The 24294-nt window shown below is 35.8% G+C and overlaps 1 protein-coding gene across 4 annotated transcripts; it reads left to right on the top strand.

Moving 5' to 3' along the window:
- Positions 1 to 2429: 2429 nt before the first annotated feature.
- MANEA (mannosidase endo-alpha) lies at positions 2430 to 21064 on the top strand. Of its 4 annotated transcripts, none has more exons than XM_053937914.1 (6): positions 2430 to 2504; positions 4065 to 4149; positions 7623 to 8215; positions 11550 to 11659; positions 13958 to 14034; positions 15301 to 21064. In XM_053937914.1, the coding sequence occupies exons 3-6, from the start codon at positions 7666 to 7668 to the stop codon at positions 15935 to 15937; spliced, it is 1374 nt and encodes a 457-aa protein (XP_053793889.1). In that variant the 5' UTR covers positions 2430 to 2504; positions 4065 to 4149; positions 7623 to 7665; the 3' UTR covers positions 15938 to 21064. The 4 variants fall into 4 exon arrangements, with proteins under 4 accessions (XP_053793889.1, XP_053793890.1, XP_053793886.1 ...); XM_053937911.1 differs by lacking the exon at positions 2430 to 2504 and adding an exon at positions 2530 to 2886; XM_053937912.1 differs by lacking the exon at positions 2430 to 2504 and adding an exon at positions 2530 to 2937.
- Positions 21065 to 24294: the final 3230 nt, after the last annotated feature.

Genomic DNA, 24294 nt, shown 5'->3' with positions numbered 1-24294 from the left:
GGAGCGAAGGCCACCCTTACAATACTTTTTCTTTTGAAAGAGAGAAGTAAAGAAGGAAAGAAAAAAATGAGAAAGGAAAAGACAACAAAGAAAACAGCAAAGAAAAGATTGGGAATACTGTGAGGATATAGGACAGATATCAAAATTTGATCTCCAGACTATTCAAATGCCAACTAATCCATTATTAAAGCATGACATTCCTGAATCTCTTACAACACACTCTGTTAATGAAATTATTCAGAAACATGGCAGAAATATGAGAAATTAGAATTACTGCAATTTTTCCCTATAAGATCACTCAGACAGCATAAAGAAAACATCATGCCACAATTCCTTCAATTTTCTCAGAACTCAAAGGAACCATGGGAGCTATTGAATTTACTTGTTTATATCTACAGTATGAGACACCCATTCCAAGTCGTTTCATTCACATATGAGCTGAAATCCTGTCTCTGTTGAAATCAATGAGACTTTTGCCTTTGATTTTAATGAAACCACAATTCTGAACAGTGTTTGTATTCTTCCTCATGGCTTAGAGAGATTCTTAACAAAAAGATCAGGCAAACTACACCACAGGGGTCCAATTCATTACAGTCACTTTACATATGGCAGAGGGAAGAAGTGTTTTGATTCAATGGGAAGATTGTGATGTTTACCTAGTGCAACAATTTGCATTGAGTCAGTCTGCAGTGCTCACACACAAGCGTTCTTCTGTCCTTCAACTTCTGCTGTTACAGTAGGCAAGAATATATTTGTTTCATTGATTTGGTTATTAATCTCATTATGACAACTGTTTGTAGCCCATTTTCACTGCTTAGGAAAAAAGAATAAGGTATAACATGAAATGTTAGTGTATGAAAAAACAGTGAAACCATTTTTACAACATTGCAATTATATGTAACTACAAAATGGCTATATAACACGATTACTTACTGAACTTCTATCCACATATTTTTTTCCTGATTTATGCCCATACAGCTGACAGTGTAAAAGGATGGGCAATTCCCCCAGCACACTGACTTTCTCAATGTATCACTGTATTGAACACCCTACTCTAATGTAAAATTGAAAAATAACTAAGGGTGCAGAGGTGCCACACCCAACATTGCACACAGATTCAAATCCCCAGGCTTTATCCAGCTGTTACTTGCACATCTCTGTCTTGAATCCTAAATTGTAGGTAACAAAAAGTTAACCACAAGTAACATTGCAACAAGAAGTGCAAGTAAAGCAAGCAAGGTAGCAAAGCAAGCCAGATAACAAAGTCAGTGAGATAACATGTGCCATCAAGAGCAAGATAGCAAGTTTTAATGGAACCTGCAAACTGCAAAACAAGTTTGACTGAAAAACAAGAAGCACCAGGCATGCACTGAAGATAGAGGTGAAAAGTTCAAACGTGAGGAAGACTACAGAAGCCTTCATCAAAAGACCACTGGAAGACTGATGACCATCTCAGAAGGAACTGATGCATGCACAGAAGCTAAAAACTGTTATAAAACCATGACACAGCTTTATGCAAATGTGAGTATGCTAATGATACTTTGCAATTGTGACATTGCAGGGAAGGACTTTTAAAATGTAGCTGAAAGCTAAAGAGGATTGAGTGAGTTTTTGGCGGAAAGATCCCCCTCACTCCCAGCACTGAATAAACAAATACCTGCTCTGTAGCCATCTGACTACAGAGTTTTATTTTCTTGCCCAGTTTTGGGCATCAGACTAAAGGGGGGCACCAAAGCAGGTGAAGGGCCTGGAGCATGCGTTCCAAGAGGAGCAGCTGAGGGAGCTGGGATTGTTTAGCATGGAGAAGGCTCAGGGGTGAAAGGAGGTTGTAGCCGGGTGGGAAGCTCAGCTTCTTCTCCCAGGCAAGTGACAGGATGAGATGACATAAGCGTTATGCTGCATGAACGGAGATTCGGGTTGGACATTGGGAGGAATTTCTTCACAGAACGGGTGATTAGATATTGGAACGGACTGCCCAGGGAGGTGGTGGAGCCACTATCCCTGGACGTGTTTAAGGAGTCTGGATGTGGCATTCAGTGCCATGGTCTAGTTGAGAGGGAGGTGTTCGGTCATAGCTTGGAGTCGATGATCTCATCCTAAATTGATTCTGTGACTACCATTTCGCAGCTGAAAAGTAACCAACAACCCAGCAAAGGCTTTTAATGAACTGAAAGATTTTTTTAGGCCTTTCGAGTCAAAAAAAAAAAAAAAAAAAAAAACAAAGCAAAAAAAAAAACCAAACAGCAAACACAATGTGAAAGCCCAGCGGAGGCCCTGGCCTTCCAGCAGCCGCAAGTCCCTGTTTCCCAGGGGAATGGGCGGGAGCGCGGCGCGGCTCTCCCCACAGGATAACAGGGCCCGGCCGCCGCCGCCCGCCCCGCGCATGCGCCCCGGCAGGCGCACGCGCCGCCGCCGCCGCCGCCGCCCCGGCCCGGCCCGCGCGGCTCCCTCAGGGGCAGCCCCCGCGCGCGCGCGCCCGCCGGCAGCGGCCCTGCCTCCCGCGGGTGAGTAACGGCGCCGGCCCCGAGCCCCGGCCGGCCCCGGGCACTGGGGAAGGGCTCCTCGGGGCCGGGAGAGGCCGGGAGGGGAGGGCACGGCGCCCGCCCCCGCCCGCAGCCGCTGTCAGGGGGTCCGCGGTGCCCCGCGGGCGGTGCCTTCCCTCCTCCCCCGCTGTGGAAGCCTCGCCGCGCCTCCCGCCCGCGGCTGATGCTCCTCGGGTGGCGGGGGCTGGCGCTTGGTTCCGCAGAGTGGGAGAGAGCTCTGAGCGCTCGGAACTCGGTGCCTTGCTCAGGGGATGCGAGCGGCGCAGCGAGCTGGGTCTGCTCCCCGCCCTTGCCTTCAGCCCTTGTCAAGCATCCTGGCTCTGAGCTGCCCGGGGAGCTCCCGGTGAGGACCGGCTGAAGGTTGCTGTCTTCTCATGGCCTGCAGCCGCCCAGAGTTAGGTGTTTTTCCATGTCCTTTCGAAACAGAAGGCTGGCATGTTGAAGGCAAATACTGTAAATGCTGGAGGCTCTCTTACCACGTTTACAGCAAAGAATCCAGAGGGATTGTGTTTTGTTGCTACTGCTGTCTTTCTTAAATTCAAATCACAGTTTCTGTTTTGTGGTTGTCAGATTTTAAATACCTTTTTCTAAATTCGGTAGACGTGAAAGAAATCTAGTATTGGAAGTGTTTAAAAAGATACCTTTTTAACATGTAACACAGCTGTGAAGTGTCTGCCTGCCGTAGCTAATGTTTTCTTACATCTTTAATGATTTTCAAGCTAATTTTTAAAAAAGGCTTTAGGAGAAGACTTTTCACATACAGAAAGTTTTTGAGAAGTTCCCTGGTTCTTTCTAATATTAGAAATACCCACTAGGTTCCCACGCATATGTAGTCAGCTTCTGTTGTTTTTTACTCTTTGTGATCTCCAGATCAGAATGTGCTTTTAACACTTTTACCAATCCTCACTTGGTCAATCACTTGGAAGCTGAATTAATGTTTCTAGGGGCACATCTGCACTGTAGCTCCAGAATCAGGGCTTTAAGGCCTAGATCTAGAGCTGATCTGTCACTTCAGAGTTTTCAGTTTCTTTGAGCTGGGAAAACTTAGTAGAAACTAAGTTTAGATAATTTAGCTGAGAAACTTTGATCCCATCCACGAACTACCAGCCTCGGTGGCTTCTGGGTGACCTTACTCTTGATCAATAAAAATCAGATTTTCCGAGCTCTCCCCTATATTGCATTTCCATTTGTTGTGGTTAAGGAACATCAGAGCAAATAAATTATAGTATTTGCTGATTTTTGCTAAACTAGATAAATGTTTTTTATCTGAACCTAATTTCTTTGCATAGTGTATTTCTCTTTTGGAATTTGTAAAACTGAAAAAAGCAGCCCACTGGGCAGGGCATTGAAACTTGAGCTGCCTGACCAAAATTATCTCTAGTAATTAAGCAGTATTGTCCCTTCCACTTTTTTTAAATTGCTTTTTCTTCTCTGTCTAAAGAAACATTCTTTTTTGGGGAAACATGGCAGGGGAAGAAAAGCTCATCATCTGTACATCTGTATGCTTTTTTCTTCATCTAGTGGAAAGGACTAACAGAAGGTTTCCCTGCACAGTAACTTAAGGGTATAAGAAGCAGTAGTGAGAGAGAAAAAAAATCACTGTCAGGTAAGAGCTTGAGACATTCAATTAAGTGTGTGGAACAATTAGGAAAATAACTCAAACATTTTCATAGATCCTTTACTTTCTTCATGAAGGAGTTGTTTTAAGAAGAACAGCTGGAAATTTTGCCTACTATGATGAATTTAATGCTATTTATTACCAAAAACCCAGATTAATTTGGAACAGCGGTGATCATAATGGGATAGACTTACATGTATTTTATGCTTTTATTTCTGTATTTGTAGACTTACAAACTAAAAAGTAAAACAACTATGTCAGATGTTCTGGGGTTTTTTGAGACGAGAACTGGATGTTGAGGAAATATAGGTTTTAACTTTTCCCAGTAAAGCTTCATATTTTTCTCATGTTAAGAAGGAAACTGCTATCTGTATTCATTAAAGGAGAACCTCTGACCTGTTACAGATGGTTTTTTTCTTCTTTTAAAATTTGTTGAGTAGGCAAAAGAAAGAACCCAAACTGCTTACATTTTTGTCCAGTACACCTATATGTGTCAACAAACATGGAGTTTGAATCCAAAAGCTGCTGAGTCAGGGTAACTGCATGTAAGATCTTAACCTTCATAAAGCTGAAGTTATTCAGCTTTTTTCCTGCCGAGAAAGTCAATTGCTGTTAGATCCAAGAGCACCCAAAAGTCCAAGGCAAGATACTTCTAAGTCTGTAGGAGTGATGTGTACTTCAGTAAATTGCAGTCAGACTCTAAAATTTGAACGTTCACAACAAATGCAAAATCACAGCTATGCTTTGTCCAATGATGGTTGAATCAGAAATGCATTTTTAAGGTTTTTCCACTCCCAGGGATAGACATAACTTCATGTAGCTGTTTGCAGAGGCATGTTTGCTCAGTCTGTTTGCTGTTCTGCTGTGGCGCTAACATTGATAAGGGTAGTTTATCTGTCACTGTCTCTGAAAAGTAGATCTGAGCAAGATTAAATGACACATGAAGCACTGCCAACCTTTGATGCAGCTTTTACAATATAGTTTGTCTGTGCCAGGTCTGAATTACGTTATCATCGTTGAGACTGATGTCTCCCCCAAACACAAGCCTTTACTGTAGATATCACTTCCTTATCACTTCCTTGTTCTAGAAACTTTGCACTTTGATTCTGAGCCTCTGTATAAGCATAGCAGAAGTTCATAATATGATATGGTCGGCCAAGGTCTGTCTCAGTGTAGTCAAATGGTAGTGGGCATGCTGCTCATTTTTTAGTGTACTTCAATGGTGAGTATTCCCTATAAAAACATACTTGTTGAAATAATAATGTGGAGCACCAAGATCAATTCCTGACGCTTCAGATGAATGACTTAATGGTAGTGAAGTCTTGATCTAAACAAGAGGCATTGAGTAGCTGATACATCAACCAAGAATAAAAAGGACCAGCTTCTTTGATATGGAATAGGAAAACCCAAATGACAAACCTTGTGAACATTGCAAACCTTGTGACATTGCAGTCATGAATTCTTTTTCACAGAAGAGATAAAATTATAATTGCAGAGGTAGTTTATCTCTGGCAATCCTGTATATTGTTTAATGAAGATCAGTGGCATTTAATCTAAATTAAATGGAATATATTAATACATTAGTCAGATGAATAATATTGTTTCCTTAAAAAAAAACCTAACCCTTCAGAAAACTTCAGTTTATCTAATCTGAAAATTGAGTTAAATTACCAGGTAGAGGTAGCATAATATACTAGGAAGAAGACTGAAAAGGTAATGAAAAATAGCAGGAGCAGTTTGAGTGTATTTAAAATTAATTTCTTATTAAAGTAAGATGTTCTATACTCCAAACAATCTCTGACAGAATTCTCAAATCATGGGGATGGATTGTTAGCCATAGAAAAAGAACCCTGTATTTTGATGTAAAGCAATGTGAAATCCTGTAAGCATGTGTGCTGTAAAATCATTTTCCCTGACAGTAGCCAAACGTATGGTTTCAGAATCCAGTTGGGCAAAATGAACATCATTTTCATAGTCTTGCCTTGTTCCATCTGTTCTTTGTTGGCTTTAGTGCTGTGATTCTCATTCAGCTGAGTTCACTCTCTAACAAGGTAAAAGTGCATTGGGATTTTGTTGTTTATTTTTGAAATGTTAATTGGATTTTTCTCTTAAAGTAAATGAGTGACCTTACTGTGAAAACCAAATGAATCCCAGAAGTTATAACAGATAGTAGGATGAATGGATTAATATTGGAAATGGAAGTGTAATACTGCTATTCCAATTCAGGCTGTATTGTTAAAAAAACATATTCTAAAATTGCTTATCTAAAATTATCATAGCAGTAGTAAGCAGCATATTGTGACAACTGAGCTCTATGCTAATGCACTATAACATTGGTAGGAAACTAAGGTCAAAGAATTTGCAAGTATTTCAAAACTACCTGTGTATGGCTCAGTAAATTAAAATAAGATCTGGAGGCCAGTGACAGAAATACAAATTACAGCTATGCTATGTCTAATGACCCTTGAATCAGAAATTCATTCTTAGATTTTCCAGTTTAGTGTTGTCAGTTTTATGCATAATCTTGTTCCACATAATTCTGTGGTAACCTAAATTTTGTTAATCCTTTTCTCTAGTTCTCTTGTGATAATGTTGTACAGGAATTAAATTTATAAATAAAATAACCAGGCCTTCCATTATACTGATTTTCTTCCCCCTAGTTTCATGATTCAAATCTTGCTGTGTACCATTGGTCTTGTTTTGAATTTAGCCCTGGAACACTACAAGAAGTGTCAGGCAGCTGTGACATTGTACTAACTGGCTGCCAGCAGCTAACTTGCAAGCTTTCTGCTTGAGATACATCCTTAATGCTATGCTGTTTTTTGCTGATTTGTTTCAGAAAAAAAAATTAAATATTTAGATCTGTAAAGTTGTAAAACATCATGGTTTCAAATTTAGTTTGCTGGAGTATTTTGTTAATATATTGGTTAAGAGAACGCAAAGTGCTTGGTCTCAAGCCAGTAAATGAAAGCCAGGTTAGTAAATGAAACCTGCATTCTGAACACAAGCTGTAGTTCTGTCATACCCCATTTTGTTTTTTACTCTTCTTCTGCTATGTTATTCTCCTTTCATGGCTTCTGTTTTTTTTCTTCTATTTTCTTTATTATTGCTACCTGAATAGCATTTACAAAACATAATAGTTCTGAAATAATGTAACCAGAATTTCCATTTCATGGAATTTATCTGGGTTAGGATAAAAATTAAGTTCAAAAGTAAAATATGTTATAAAATATATGTGTTTTTGGTGGTAGAACTTCAAAATGTGACACACGTTCTCAAAGAAAGAAATGGGATTTTGTTTGTGTACCCCACCCTCCACAAAGTCTGTTAGTTCTGAGGTCAGTGTAGCATCACATTTGTCTCTTGTTATTTTTATTATGTAGAGATTTTATGAAGCATTTCATACTGCTGAATACTAGGTAATAAGAAATCTGACTTAAAAATATTTGTCTTTTGATCAGTTCCGGGCAAAATCCTTCTGTTGGGATTCTGAACTATGACATCATGGCAAGATTTCGCAGAAGAACATGCATCATTTTGTTGCTTTTTATTTTGTTTATTTGCTCCATAATGATGGCTTTGAAGACTCTGAGACCTGACAGAGCTGGCTTTGGGGATCCATTTGGACTTGGTTTGTTGCCGGAGCTTCAACAACGGACAGTGCTCTTAGACAGTAAACAGAACTTGCTAAATAGGGCTCAAGGAGATACTGTAACACGTGTCAGTCATTTGCATAGTATTGCTGTCAATACTGTGAAAGCATCTATGTCTCCAGTAAAAAAGCTAGAAGAGGAGCTTTCTTCTCCTAATTATAACTTTCACATATTCTACTATACTTGGTATGGGAATCCACAGTTTGATGGTAAATATATTCACTGGAATCATCCGTTATTGCCACATTGGGATCCCAAAATTGCAAACAATTATCCAAAGGGAAGACATAATCCTCCTGAGGACATTGGGGCCAACTTTTATCCAGAGCTTGGATCTTACAGTTCCAAAGACCCTACTGTCATAGAAGCCCACATGAAGCAAATGCGTACAGCTTCAACTGGTAATGAATGTTAAAGTTTCAGCATGTTGTTAATTTATCCAGCCTTACATCTGTGAATGAGCGCAACTGAGCTATCCTTCTGCTTTTCTGTGTAATTCAGGAAATGTCTGAAACTAGTAAATGTCTTTATATCTCTGAGTTTTAACCCTCAACTGAAACCTACATCTTCAGAGCTGTGTCTGATGAGTGTAACAGCACAGAAACGTAAGAATGGTGTTTGTAATACTGTAGGTACATGCTTTTCATTACTTACTGCTAAACACTGATAACATACATGAAAAAACAGAAACCTTGACTGGAATATGTTGTTTGTGTATTTTATTTTTGGAGATGAATGCTTCAGTTTAAAGAACAGGTTTCAGTAAATCATGCTAACATGGTTAAGGAGCAGCCTGTTCAAATATGAGTGGTTTTTTTTTTTTTCTGAATGCTGTGTGTGTGCAATAACAATTGTGCAATAATTCCTTACTGTCCAAAAGTATCTTCTTTCAATACAAATTGATGTTCCCTTTTTCCAAATAAGGCGAACTGTATACATAAGAATATTCAATATATTTTTCTGGTGTTGTTCCTTGTTGTTGGGCTTTACGGTCCTTTTTATATTAATCTTCTTTAAAATAAGCAGCCATACAGGCTAATATTAAACTCTGAATGGCTTCTGTAAATGTAGTTGGAACAACATGACCAAAGCTCATAGCATTGTTGATACTGCTGATCACCTTGTATTGAATCTCCTTCATTCACCTAATCATTACATTTTAATATAATCGTTATATTTTGATTAACGATTTTTACTTGTTTGGTTGTTGTCATCTTGTGGGTTTTAACCTAACCTTTATTTTTTACAAGGGTTAATACAAACATAGGAAATTTTGCACCCTCTTCAGTAATATAACTTCATCAACAGGAGTAACAAGACTGTTGCAGAGAAATCTCAGATGCAAGCTGCCAGTAAGCACTGTTTCAGTCTTACCTAGACCAAAATAATTTATGATAGTGTGATGAAGGCAAGGGAGGTGCTTGCAGCTTTAGAAGAATATGTGATGTTCCTCATCCTCTTAATACAGATGTCTAAGAAAGTTGTACTGCTAGTGAAAAAGGTGCCAATTACTAGGAAAAATGCTTTGCATAATCAATTTTTTTAGTAATTTCAGTTAGTTTTCAATTTAAAACTCAGCAAAGTGGATGAATAGTTCAGACACTCTTTGTAACATAACTGATATTTATAAAGAGTCACTTTTTTCCTGCTGTTATTCTGACTTAAGGATTTAAGTACAATTGAATTTGTTCTCTTCCATCTAGATTTGACTAATGTAAATTATCAACTTTTTTTTAAGAATTATACTTTGTTCATTTTTTGTGTACTGTGAGGCTGACTATTTACAGTTTCTCCTTCTTCTCTCTTAGCCAGTGTCTCATCCATGACTTTATTTTACAGTCACATGATCATTTTTTCTAGCCATTTTTGAGGCTTTATCAAGGATTTTATGAAAAAGAAAAATGTGAACAAGCAAATATTGACTAATGATTGGAGGCATATAAGAGATTGGGGCAACAGAAGTCTCATGCAGTGCTTCCTTGTATTCTTCCTATATTTTACAATTCTTATGCAATAATTTTCTAATATTTTACAGATTAATACAGTAAATTTTATTAATGAGATTGCTTAGGGAAATTTATTTTTTTGCACCAGCCTTTTTTTTGTGATAGTCTACTTTCAGTTTTAGTGACTATTCTGGTTTTAAACATTTATGACATTGTTTTTAGTGTCAAGTCCATCCTTTTTTTTTTTTTTTTTTGACTCTTTAAATGGTACAGAACTTTATTTTTTAACCACAGGAAAGAAAATGTGTAGTAGTCTTTCTCAGGAAAAGACCAATGCAAATGTGAATTTAGGTTCTTTGATCAACAATTCTGTCTCCTGAACTTTTATGTATTTCCTAAAGGTGTAAAGGAAGGTCTTGTCAAGATATCCAGATTTGTTGCTGTTCTACTTGTCCTTTACACCTTACTAATTTGCATTTTGTCCTTTTCTTTTGTGTGAAATAAAAGATAATGTGATGAAATGCAGTAAAATAATTCATTTTGCTTTCCTTGAGCAGACTGTCTCTTGTGATTATCTGTTATTTGTGATTTTCTTTTTGATAAAATGCAGAGATAATGTGCCTAAGGGTAGTTAAACTCGTTTCTGTGTGTGGTGAGCGCAAATTTCTGGTTTGGATATTGTGTGGTTATGTATTCACTGTAATTTATAGTTTCTTTTTCCTAATTTTGGAATTGTTTGTTGGAAATTGTTGGTCAGAAATGTTATAATGTTAGTAAAGTAGGTGGAATTTAGAATATATGCTTCCCTAGTTCAGTGAATTTATTCATTTACTTAAATCATTACTAGTTAAAAAGAACCACATTGACTTATTCTTCTGTATGTTCTAAATAGCATTGATAGGAAAATATTCCTACATCAGTATTTCATGTATTTCTTTCAGACTTAGCTTTTTTTGATATTGTTTTCAGCTGTGCATTTAAAAGATCCAATCTGTTTATTTGACTGCATTTTATTTTAGAAGGAGCAGGTTTTGCCTTTCTGAAGAGTGTGTTCTTTTGCTTTCTTGGACAGCATCAGGAAAATTTACAGTATGAAGACATGTTATTAGTTGTCTTTTTTCTCCACAGCACTAGTAACATCCTTAAATTATTGAGTTACTCAAGTATTTTTGAAGATAATAAATTTAAAAACTAATTTCACATGCTTGCAAGGATGCATTTCACCATAGTAACTGTACCAGGAAGAAAGAAGGTTGTGGGATTGAAGTCACTACTTCTAGTAATAAATGGTTGTTTTATATTTGAGCCAGAGGTACAATGAAGAAATAAGATGGGGAATAAAGTTCGATAAGAATCTCTTTCATCATATGCACAGCTCTTATCTCCTGCCTGTTCTATAACCCGTGTATCTTGATATTCTCTGCCTGTATCATGGATAGCTATAATGCCTTAGAGGGGAGCACTCTTTTCCTCTTGTCCAACCTTAAGGTTGGAGTGGTGTGCTGAAAAGTGGGAGGGAACAGCTCTTAAGTGTTCGGCTTAGGACACTGAGTACAGATTTGTTCCCTTAACAAATGACCTAACCACTGTTTGTTTTGCAGTCCTATAAAGAGAGGCGTTAAATTCCACTCTGAGAATACTGAGATTTTGTAACTGATTAAAAAGTAATTTGAGATTCTGATTTATTTTATGTAGATTTCACATCGATAATTGTAACTCATGACAATGTTACAGTATACCTGTAATATTTTAAACAACATGTTTTAAAACTCCAGTTTTGTACTTTCAGGTGTAATAGTGCTTTCATGGTACCCACCAGGTATGGCTGATGAAAATGGAGAGCCAACTGATGATTTGGTGCCAGTTGTTTTGGACTATGCACACAAATATAACCTAAAGGTAAAGTATTTCTAGATGCATATAATAGGACCAATTAGGAAAGTAAGCTCTGCTATTATACTGTGCTTCTTTGTGGTTATGGAAGCCTCTGAATTGCACTGAACTTTGGTAGGACCTGAGTAATATTCCCTTATAAGCAGAATAAATATTGTAATCTGTTTTAGCTTGCCGAATCTAAGGTATAGTGTTGTGGACTTACTCTTTTCTAATTTCTTTTCAGAAAACAGTTTTTAAAATAAGTCATTATGTTGTTTTCCAGTGAGTCTTGGGAGTTGAGGGAAGTATTACATGTTCCAAAATACTGTGAAATACAGTGAACTATAAACTAAGAACCTTTGAGAAAGAAGAAGGACTTACCTTCATTTTGCATTTTTTAGCACCTGATCATAGAGGTGAGGAGTGAGCATCTATGAGGAATAAAGACAGATTTGGAATATCTAGTTTGAATAAATGTCTTTATTCCAGAAAGTATCAGAAAAACTTGCCTTGGACTATAAGGTGTCAGAGACATGCTGCTCAGACTTTAGGGTTACTTCAGGGCATGACAGGATAGAAGGGCTAAGTTATTGAATTCTTAAAATAAGTGAAATATCAAGTTAATTAAAAAATTACGTTAATTGATCAGTAGCATCTTAAATTGTGGTTTGATTTTGTTTATTATTAGAATAAAACCTGTATAATGATAACAAAAATGTGTATTTCATTTTAATCTCTCCCAAGTAATAAATTTGAGTTTTTAAGTAGCTGCATATGTTTCATCTCTGGAGTGTGCTGTCTGTACTGTGTACTGAAAACACAGCCTGTTCATCTGCTCGGGTTTTAGTTCTGCAAGTTGCAGATTCTCAGTGAAATTTCCTGTCACTGGGTGTAACTGTAAATGCCTTAGCAAGCAGGAGGAAAATAGGATGATTAAATCACATACAGAAGTAATTCTGAAACTGTTAAAAATCCTGTGTGATTTGCATTATATGATATAGTTTGCACTCTATCTAATAATAAATTTCTAAAAAGACAGAAGAAACGTAGTATCCTTCCCCAAAATTTTAGACCATCTAATGGAGTTTGCTCTCACCTAAAAGAACTTGTTAGCATTCAAGTCTCAAAGGAGTCAAGGCCAAATGAAATAAGCTACCAAGGAAAGTACAGTAGTGTGTAATAGTGTGATAATGATTGCAGTATGAATGAAGCTGCTGTTACCACTTGGAAGAATTACTGGAATACAGATATTCAGTATAGATATTGCAGGAAGTGCTACCTTCACTGTAATGTTTTTAAGCATTCTTGCACTAGTAAGTTTTTGCAGTAAGTGTTAGGAGTCTCAGTAGACCAAAGCCAATGTACAAAAAACGTTTCTGTTACTTTTGCTAAATAGAAGTCTGGGAGAAGATATGCCATTTTGATTTGTCTGATTTTCATAGTTGGAAATGAAAGATGAAATTATAGTGCTTTTCAGCCTCTACTGTCAGTCAGTGATTTAGTCTAATGCTATTTTTCTATAGTTTCTACTTAATAGAGAGGGAGATTGGCTCTGCAATGGAATTTTTCTACTGTTGCAGAGTTGTCAAAGACTTTATTAAGTACATTCTGCTCTAAAATTGCTTCTGAAATAGTTGTTGCTTTGATTAATGTAATGTATTCTTCCATGATTGTCTATTTGAAAACAAATTCATTTTTACATTGGAATTCACACATACTGGTTAATCAATTCCATAAGCTCCAAGCTTGACATTCAGAGCAATAATAGTACATTATATTATATTTATTTCCAATAGCTTGTTGCTGTTGATAAATCTGTAAAATTTTAAATTAAAGTGTTCATTTTGCATATCTTAAAATGTATTTTGACCCTGAAAACTATCCTTAGAGCATTATCTTTAGCAAATTTTAATACATTTGTTAGAAATTAAATATTAAAATGTTTCATTAGTTTATCAGTTCTTTGACATTCAAAGAGAGAATCATTTATTTTAAGTTTTTGGTTTTGTAGTTTTTTAATTTTTCTGAAGCATGATTACTACTTGCTGTAGTCTAGGGTAAACAAAAGCAGTGTTCTGTTTTAATGTAAAAAACGTAAGTATTTAATACCAAACTTCCTGGAATCGGAAGCTTCTAATGTCAGTAGTGCAGGAGTTGTACTAGGGTTGGATTATTCTGGATTATTAGCAGTATAGACTGATGAAATGTTTGGTCTGTAAAGAATTACATATTGGACTGGTACTTGCTTCATATAGTACCCAGTGTCCCTGTATTCAGTAGTGTTTTATGTCTGTGTTGCTGTTGCTTGTTTTCATCTTTCAGGTCACTTTTCATATTGAACCTTACAAAGACAGAGATGATCGCAGCATGTACCACAATGTCAAGTACATCATTGACAAGTGAGTTTTTTCAGAATGGTGTCCCTGTGGTTTCTTACCTGCTGGTTTAGGGGAATTTGGTATATGAACTAAAGCTTATAAAAATAGCTTATAATGTCTGCTGAGACTGAAGAGAGCTAAAAGGAACTTTGTTCATATTTCAACGCTGCAAAAAATCAGTCTTTTTTTGAAACACTGAAGTGTGAATTTTACATAGATTCTCAAATTTAAATTGCTTTCAGTAGTCTTTAATATCACAAGGCTTACTTTAGTTACTTAGGATTACATGTTCTATAAATTAAATAAAATGTACATTTTGATAATGACAAACTAGCAGATAGAGCTTTATTGTGTTGACCTCTAATGATTTTAATTTATCTTGACAAATTCCGTACAGCTGCTTGGTGTTTTGCTTATCAGTGCTGCTCAGACTGTCTTTATTTCATGCTGAATTAGAGAATTGCCCTTCAGAGGAAGCTGATAACTGTAGCACAGTTTGACACTAAGTTACTGTCACAGTTTAACCCTAGCCAGCAACTGGATACCACCAAGTGCCCCTTACTTTCCCCTCCCATCCCCCAGCACTGGAGAAGTGAATCAGAAGGAAAAGATAGACTTTGTGGGTTGAGATAAGAGCAATTTAATGATTGAAACAAAATAGTATTAAAATAATGTTGCCAATAGTATTATTAAGAAAGATAATGGAAAGAAGGAGAGAGAGTAACAGAAACTGAGACAAATCGCTCACCACCTTCTGAGCAGTACCCAGCCCAGCCCTGGGCAATGTTCAGTCCCCTTCCAAGCAGCTCCCTCAGTTTATATATGGGCATGACACTCTGAACTGTGGCGTATCTCTTTGGCCAGCTCAAGTCAGCTGTCTTGGCCTTCCTTCATCCCAACCTTTTGTGCAGCTCCTCACTGACAGAGCAGGAGACACTGAGAAGTCCTTGACTTAGGGTAAGCACTGCTTAGCACCAGACAAAACATCAGTTTTATTCTCATGCTAAATCAAAAAAGAAAAGACAGCACTGGACCAGCTACTAAGAATATTAACTCTGTCCCTGCCAAACCCAGGACAGCTATTAATTTGTAGTAGTTTATAGGTTTTTTGAAGAGTCATTGATACTTCAGCAAACACTGGACTGAAGGTGGACATGATGTGCTGTGTTTCAAAGTCTGTGTCCTGTCTTTTTAAATTAATTTGTTGGAAAAGTCTTCAGCTCAGATTGTACAACAGTATTTTCCAAATGGTAAATTTTATCTTAACAATACTTGTTTGCTTTATAGATACGGAAGCCATCCAGCCTTTTACAGGCATAAGACCAGCACAGGCAGGCTTCTTCCCATGTTTTATGTTTATGACTCTTACGTAACAATTCCTGAAATATGGGCAAATCTGTTAACTGTGTCTGGATCCCAGAGTATTCGAAATACTCCCTATGATGCATTATTCATTGCACTTCTTGTAGAAGAAAGACATAAGCACGACATTCACCGAAGTGGTTTTGATGGAATGTACACGTACTTTGCCACCAATGGCTTCTCCTATGGCTCATCTCATCATAATTGGGCAAGTTTAAAAGCCTTTTGTGATAGTAACAACTTAATGTTTATTCCAAGTGTGGGGCCAGGTTATATTGATACCAGCATCCGACCATGGAACAACCACAATACCCGGAACCGTGTCAATGGGAAGTACTATGAGACTGCCTTCAGTGCAGCCCTTCTGGTGCGACCAGAAATTATTTCCATTACATCTTTTAATGAATGGCACGAGGGAACTCAGATTGAAAAAGCTGTCCCTAAACGGACTGGACAGGTGGTTTACCTTGATTATAAACCCCATAAACCAAATGTTTACCTTGAGCTTACTCAGAAGTGGTCTGAGAAGTACAGAAAAGAACAAGAACAGTGGCTTATGTGAGCTGTCTCAGCTGCAGTTGTTTCCTAATGCATTGACTGTATTGAGAAAGAGCTGAAGAATCTGTTACTAAATGTCTTTATTGTATCTTTTGAATGTATATGCACTACTACTGAATTTTAATTTTGAAAAGTAAAAAGATTATGAGAATATTGGTAATTCTGTCTTACTGGATATTTTAGTTCAAAAATATTCAGGGAAAGCTCTTTGTTGTTAATTTGGTTTTTTTTTAACTTTGTAACGTGCATGCTGAGTTTTCAGAACAACTGCATGGGATAATGCTACATGACCAAAGTATAACAAAAAACTGGCACAGTTTCTTCCTTCTTTTATTCTTGTAGTTGTGTTTCTAATCAAACTGATGCTGTAATCTAAATCCTTATAGCTTCTTGCAGGATGCATGTCTATAGTGTGTGGAATAATCTACATTTATGCTTTATGATGCTTTGCATATGGAGTTCTTGACATACGCAAGATATAGCTTGTGGTAAAAGCACTGAAGAGTTATGTGTGATGCAACACCAATGGGTTTTGTTTGAAAAAAAATAGTATTTGAAAGAAAGTTCCAAAGAACTGCTGGATGACTTCTAGTTTGCTTACATTGTTTCTGTTTGGTACATGGTGCAGACTTTTGCAGATTACTGGATACTGACTGGGAACATTTTTTTCTCTTACTTTGAATTAAAAAAATAAAAATTTGAATTAGAGTGGAAAACATTTTTTGAGGGGAGAAATCCCTCTAAAGATGCAAAAAATTTATTAAAATTTCCATTGTTGCTTATTTTCTGCTAATTGACTGCATACACAGACCCAATGTGCTTTTTTAAATTTCTAGTTTCTAAACTCAGTCTCTTATTCATCCTACAATAACTGAATTGTAGGAAATACTTTTTTTGTTTTTGATTTAGTAGCAACCTAGTTGGGTAGCAATGAAGGCAACTAACTATTTGTTTAATTTGAAATCTGAGATTTCTCTTTTCCACCTAGTCCATTTAGTTGTTCCAGGATTCATAACTGTAAATACTAAAATCTTGCTGTTATTCAGATAAGCTGAATAACAGTGCTACCTGTAAGGCTGTGGTATGGTTGGAAATGACTATTTTCAGTCCTAAGAATCTCATCTGTTCAATGTTGTGATTATTAACTGGCATTTTTTATTAGATTTGAAAGGTTCAATCACACAGACATACCTCCTCAGCAATACAATTTTTTGGGCTTTTCATAGAATTTTATAACAAAGCTGTAAACTTTGGAATAGTAGAAATTGCATTGTTTTGTTCATTTGCAGCAAATGTTTAATCCTAGCAAAGTGGATTCTTTCTTACTTGTTTACTTTTTTTTTTTAATTGGCATATAAGGTTCTGATCCTGTGTTTTAGTTCATATGCTCAAGACTGTTGTGACCACTAGTAACAGCTAGAATTCTATTGATGTCAGCAGAACTCATGAAAACTACACTCTACTGAGATCTCACTGTAATCTGTCTGTTAAGTGGTAAGGTGAATGTGAGGACTTCTGTTAAAACAGAAACCAAACTAATATATTTTTTTCCAGAAAACTTTTTCATTCCAAATAAATGTAAACCAGTTACCACTTAAATTTCTAGAGTCTTTTTGGTATGAAAAAGGTTTGTTTATATATCTCTTACTTTTTTACTGTTCATTTTTTTTTGTTGTTTCTTTGTGCTTGCTCAAGTGACGAGGTGTCATCTAATGCCCTCAACTGCTTGAAAAAATGCAGAAATTGAATGGCAGATATATAACCTGGCATGTTGAAATGTGCCTCTAGAGTTCCTGGAATCTTACTAATCTCTCTTCATATTTTTTTGCATTTTCCTGTTGCATTTCTGCAAGGTCTGAAATGCCTCTGAAAGAAATTTTACTGATGCTTATTTTGTTTTGCTATACTCAGGTGGGTAAACTGACATAGACATAGGCATGACCACAGTCAAAAAATAGTATCTGAGACATACAAAGCACTTGTTAGTCTTTTACCACTTTCAAGTTAACTACTCCCTTTTTTATTTTACTTATTTTTGATATTACTTATTTTACTATAAATCCCTTAAATAGCTATACATAACTAATTTTTATAATTTTTTGTATGTTCATGCTTTTACAGCCCAGAGTCATTATATTTATTTTAAATGTGAGGGGGAAATTAAATGTTTGCATATATTATTAAAAAATCTTCTGAAATCAAACCTTTTGAAAGGGCAAGAATCTTTGTTTTCCCTTTTCTTAAACTTTTGTCATCCACTGGTCTTTTCTCACTGTAGTTAACTCAGCACTTTACTGGTCTTGACAACTTTGCACTCATCTTTCAGCCCTTACTTTCTCCTAGTGGCAGTTTTTCTCTGTGACTGTGAAAGTCACTCCTTTGTTGCTGTGTATAGAAGCATTTGAAATCTGTTATTTGGTATTGTACAACTGAGGTGATCTATCTTGTTTAAAATGCAGTTTATGGTAACAGTGTAATGGATCTCCATTACTCTGAAAGAATTCCGGAATTGCTGTAAAGGTATCATTTAACTCTTGCCATGAAGTAGTTTGGGCCATGGCACACTGATGTCTAATGGGACCTTCAGAAGAACTTACAGAATTTCTCTAGAAAAGAATGAAAATTAAGTGCCTAGAAATTCATCATCCCTGAACACTTAGTGTATTTTTATGTGCTTGATGTGATTTAAAGCATAAATATGCAACCTCACATAATATTTCAGAGTTGAGAATTTAATTTGGTGATCCTAAGGAAAGTTGATGGAATAGCAGCTGCTAGAGCTACCCCACCTGCCTGACTAATAGTTTCTCTGTACTTAAAGCAAATCACTGTGCTGCTTCTTGTCATAAGGAGTGGAGAGTTTTGCTTATGGACTGTTGCTGCAGTCATGATACTTATTTGAAATTTTAGTAAAAGTAGGTCTGTGGGAAAGGATATGTACAAATACAAAGGAATAAGATGATTCCAAGGGCACAGTTAAAAGGGGCAAAGGAGGAGAAAAGTGAATGTATTTAAGAAGGTGGTTACTCCAACCTTTAAGATTACAGTAGGGAAAAAAGGGGACTCCAGTATGCAACCAAAATTGAGAGTCAGGGAAGAACATTTGTAATGATTTTGAGATTTGAAATAGATTTAAGGAATATCTAGATCCCATTTCACTTTGGTGTCCCGCCAGTTTTACTTCTTGGCCAACTGGAAAAAAAAATACTGTAATGACTGTTTTGAATACTTTTACACTGGTGAAATGCATTTGATTCGTTATTTCATAGTACTTAAAGTGATATGGGAAGTTTTAAAAGAGATTGTGCCATGTTACGCCTCTGCAAATACAGAAATACCTGAAGTAATCAATCACATACTACTGACTGAGTATCACCAGGGGGTAAATGGTTTCTAGTCAAAGGAGCAAGTCCTTGTGGTAAAAAGAGAACATATTTTTAAAACAAAATCTATACATTCTTTTCTGCTTCTGTGAATTATGATCAAGTAAATTGTTTTAGTTCTGTGAGCAGTCTCAGAACTGAAGCATCAACTCTGAAATAAGAATGTGTATTAAATCTTGTATAGTAGTGCATGTCTGTCAGATCTGTAATCTTGTACTGAATTTTGTGGGCAAACACGTGCTGATGCTGTTACTGTTTTAGTGGCAAGCTGTAGATTTTTGTGGATATAATTTCTGCACTGATGTTCATAATATTTGTCTAGTGCATTTCTTTTGAGGTGCCAATGATTTGTCTCTTAAGAGGTTGTTGAAGCAGAAGGTTCCTCTGTGAAAACATTTTTGTTACGAAATTTGATATGTATATTCTCTGCATAGTTTGAATTAACACATTTCAGACATGGTTCTTAGATTCAGTTGAAATTATCTCTCAGGAGTGTTTTCAGCTCTATGTTGCCAGTAAATGTACCTATGGGCACACGGATAAGGATTTATTGCGATATAGGGCTCTTTTTTTTCTGAATCTCATGAACATAAAAAGAAGAAATAAAGAATTTATAAACAAATTATTTGCCACTGAATATAAGATGAAAATCTCTCTCTCAGTCCTATAAGTACTTGTCTTCATCTTTCTACTTCATAAAAGTTGTGTCAATGTTTTGTTTCTTTTTATCTTTTACTTTTGACCAGCATGTTAAATGTTCTTTAAATTTCTAAAGTTATTGAATTTCTAAGATTTCATAGTTGGAATGTTCAGTAAAGAGAATCCACAAGATTAGTGGCATGGCAGAAAAGCCTGATGTGAATTTCATATTGTGTAAGTGAATTTGTTGTGATTCGATAGTGTATCTTTATATGAATTGAACACAAATAAAAAAATACCTTTCTTTTAATACCCTACATGTCTGTGACAGAGAGGAATTTGCTTACATAAAAATAAAAAATGTTTATGTGTCTATTTCAACATGTGCATATACCTGAAGTCATTATTTTTAAAGTAATATGTCATTGTAATAAAATTACAGACTGGATTCTGCTACTTTTAAGTAAGCAATGCTTTCAATCCCCTGTGATATTTACCGAAGACCTTTTTGCTTATGAATGTTTTCATGAATAATAAATATATGCCCAAAAATTGTGATTTTTAAAGGAATGTGTGATAGTCGGGTCTTTTCATAATATGAGTTTTGAAAGTTAATTTTTATTTTTCTATTACTATATGTGTCTAGAACTTATTAGACTGAAAACAACAGGCTTATCACAATTTTTTAAAATAGACAATACTCTTGAAGTTTTTAGGCCTAATTATATTACGTATTATTAGGCTGCTGAGTTTACTACTGCACAATGTTGCAAATGTCTTTTGAGTCTTGAAGTACAAGTGTATGTTGACAAAGTAAAACTGAAGTTTGCAGTTCATACTGAAGTTTAGGAGTGATGGGCACACAAATAATTAGCCTTGCCTGGGAATGGCTTACAACTGATTACAGAAGGGTACAATGAAGGGTAGAATTAAGTATTTGTTGCATTCTGGTAGCATATTATGCTCTTCAGGTATAAGAAGTTAGGAAGGTAAGCATTGCCATATTTTTGATGGCTGTGTGAAATTCCTCTTTGGTGTTTGGAAAATGTGTTTTGTCATTCCAACAAATTGCACTGCTATGAAAAAAATAAAGCTAATTCACACGCATAGTATTGTGTATTTTTGTGCATACAGTTATCATCCAGTATGATGATTTTATGGAGAGATGAGAATTCTATTTTATATATTCCATTCTTGCTACTATTCAGAGCTGGCTTAGCACATTCAAAAGTGAGGACATTTTTTAAAATGAATTTAGGTCTTAGAATATGCGTATGCAAATATGCGCACACACAATATTTTCCTCATGTTTTTGTGAAAAATGCTACTGTCCTTATATGGGTAGAAAAAGTCTGGAGCAGTTCCCAGATCTTGTCAATGTTCATGGAGTGATCCAGAGTGGCTCACTTCTTGATCCTAGCAGTTGTGTTCTTAGTCAGAAATAATCAGAGTATTCACGTTCATTTCCAATGGTCTTTTATCTAAAAATAGGGGTAAAAATCTACTGGACTTTTCTAAAGTAGAGAATTTTAGAAATTGTTAAATTAAACTTTTTTCAACATAGATTATAATATAGCAAAAATATACACTAGCTAACTAAAATCCATTTTGGAGAAAAATAAATGTTTTATTAGATAATGCTGATGCCTGCTATTGCATTAAGAGCTGATGTACCATTTTTAGAAAACAATTTTGTTTTTAAATCTGGCCTCTGCTTAGAGTATGTAAGACAATTTTATATAGTTATAGTAGCTGTTTTTTAAAACCTTGAAGAGGTGTATTGCTAGCTCTCCATAGAACCAACACAATGACAGGTAGTTTCTTGTTTTTTGAGAGTAGGGGAGATGAGGTTTTTTGGGTTTTTTTAGTCCATGGAAACGAGCACTATGTATCTGATAGTAGGACCCTGTCTTCAGAGTTGGTTTTATAGCTTGAAGTCATTGCTATAGAAACACAGCAGGATCTCTCAAGACTAATTTCTCAAACTGCAATGTGATTCAACAAACAAAGTTCCAGCCACAATTTCAGTTGATTTTTAGAATACTAGTGAAAATTAGGATGTTAGTTTGTTGTGATTTTAATGGAAGTTTCTTGGAAAATTCTAATATACTATGGTAGAAAATACTTTTATCATAGTGTTGAGATTGCTTGTTCATTAAGATCAGATAGCCAGTTAAATTTTAAGAAGTATGATTTTAAAATATGGTATGTTTTTCAATAATACAATATTTCATAATACCATTGCCACTATTCAAAATACTTCAATAACAGTGAATACTTTTTAAAGGGTATTCTTCTGTAGTTCTAAAAGAAGTTGATGAAGAGCTGATGTTGAGTTCTAAAGAAATAAAGAGGGCTTCTAAAGGCATTAACCTCAGGAAGCAGTGTTAATGAGAAATAATACTAAGATTTTTCAGGGGAGAAAGAAGTAGCCAGCCATTTACTTTGTGAAAAGCTTTTCAGTCCTTATTTTGTCTCATATGAATGATTCTTGGTGAGTACTCAAATTTTATTCCAGATGAGTGAAGAACCTACTTTCAAAAAATAAAATACATTCTGAAAACACAAATGGTAAATTGTATTAGTTGTACTCTTGGCATAAAAGTACATATACTTTGCCATTTAGGTCCAGCCTTTGGCTGACCAGCTTCCTGATCTACTAATTCACTTGGAATTTTTTGCATATATTTGTACTTTTTTTTTTTTTAGTGAAAACATTGGAGAACAAGTACAAAGCAAAATTTTAAAACTCCATTGCAGTATCATGACATTGAAAAAGATAAGCTGTATAGAAGAGAGAAATGTAGTTAAGAGATGTCAAAATTATAAAATGTCTGGAGGCTTTATGAGGGCGGTATAGCCGTATTCAGATTACTGTATCAATCAAAAGATTTTTAAGAGGCCTGGAAGAAGTTCATGTAGTTAAACAACAGAATAAAGAAAGGTGTTAGAAATAAAAGATACTTTAAAATACAGATTCTGTCCAAAGGATCAAACCAGAAAGAGGTAATTCTGGTTCTGGCATTCATTCTAAAAAAATTAAAAAAAAAAAAAAAAAAATCCCATACTAAACTTGAAGGAACAACTTCCTGGACCTAAGAAACAACACAACAACAACAACAACAACAACAAAATTAAGTTTCCCTCATCCATCCACCAGAAGTAAATACAGAAAACCATGGAAAAACCATGGAAGCCAAGACATAATACAATATTAAGGAAAAAAATACCCAAACAACTTTTAAGAAATAAATACTAGAGCCTTCTTTAATGCATGTTTCTAAAACATGTCACAAGCAGACAGAAAGCTGGTAGTGTGCTAGTAGTGCTGGTAGAGCAGCAAAAGAATCTTTCACAGATCCTTTGGATCCTTGATAACGCTGTAGTAGAGAAGTTTAAACTGTTTTTTATCTATGTTTATTAAAGAGGTTACAGATTTTCATGCTGGATCCAGAATCCATTGGTAATTAATCAAGAAATATCCTATGTTGAAATGTCATACAAGTGGTCTTGTGACTGGATCAATAAAACAAACAGCAATAAATCACCCTGTCTCAATAGTACTCATTCAGGGAACTCAAGTATGAAATTCTTAAAAATGTGTATACTTGTGTTGTTTAGCTTAACAGGAGGCACATGAAGGAAAGGGGACAAATGTGGTACCAGTTTTAAAATGACTTCTAAGATCAATGCTTGGAACTGTAAACAAGTCTGAAATCCATCCTTTATTTTAAAAATTGTAAAAAATAGACATCTAAGATATGGGCAATATTAATGTTGTTTTCCAAAGCAAAGTCATGCACCAAAAATCCATTCCATTTTTGAAATTGTAATTAGAATGTGGTCAAAGACGAGAAAGATTTCAGCAAAGTACTTGGCCTTCAAAAGATACTACATTTTTTACCCTCTATGTAAGTAGAGGAAAGAATTTTTCAATATATTACTTGCCATTAAAAGTTAAGAAACAGATAATAGAAATATTAAATTTTCATAGCAATAGGCAGATACTTGTTAAGTCCCAAAGACATTTTTGTGGCATTTATGCTGTTCAGGAAGTCATTTAAAAATATATACGCTAGTGCTAAACAATTTCTAAAGATAATCAAAATTAAAAACCTAATTGTGTAATAGTAACAAATTGGGTGATAAAAGAGCTGGAAAAACATTGTGTCATGTGCATGTATAGTATCAGGGCATACTATACACGCAAAAAGCTGTACTCTGTTGTAGTGGTCTCCTGTTGCATCCCGGGTTTGGGTTCAGATTAGGGGTTCTGATATGTGTTAGTTAGCCGGTTCTGTGTACCCCTGTGTACCCCCATGTTCCCCCCTCAGTGGTC

This window comes from Vidua chalybeata, chromosome 3 (assembly GCF_026979565.1).
Source record: "Vidua chalybeata isolate OUT-0048 chromosome 3, bVidCha1 merged haplotype, whole genome shotgun sequence".
In the NCBI taxonomy this organism is placed as follows: domain Eukaryota; kingdom Metazoa; phylum Chordata; class Aves; order Passeriformes; family Viduidae; genus Vidua; species Vidua chalybeata.
Note: the sequence above shows the minus strand (reverse complement) of the source record. Positions and strands in the feature narration are given on the sequence as shown.

Coding starts and splice junctions, on each gene's coding strand:
- MANEA (XM_053937914.1), top strand. CDS start 7,666: ATGGCAAGATTTCGCAGAAGAACATGCATCATTTTGTTGCTTTTTATT. Junction 8,216..11,549: donor AATGCGTACAGCTTCAACTG/GTAATGAATGTT, acceptor TTGTACTTTCAG/GTGTAATAGTGCTTTCATGG. Junction 11,660..13,957: donor CACACAAATATAACCTAAAG/GTAAAGTATTTC, acceptor TTCATCTTTCAG/GTCACTTTTCATATTGAACC.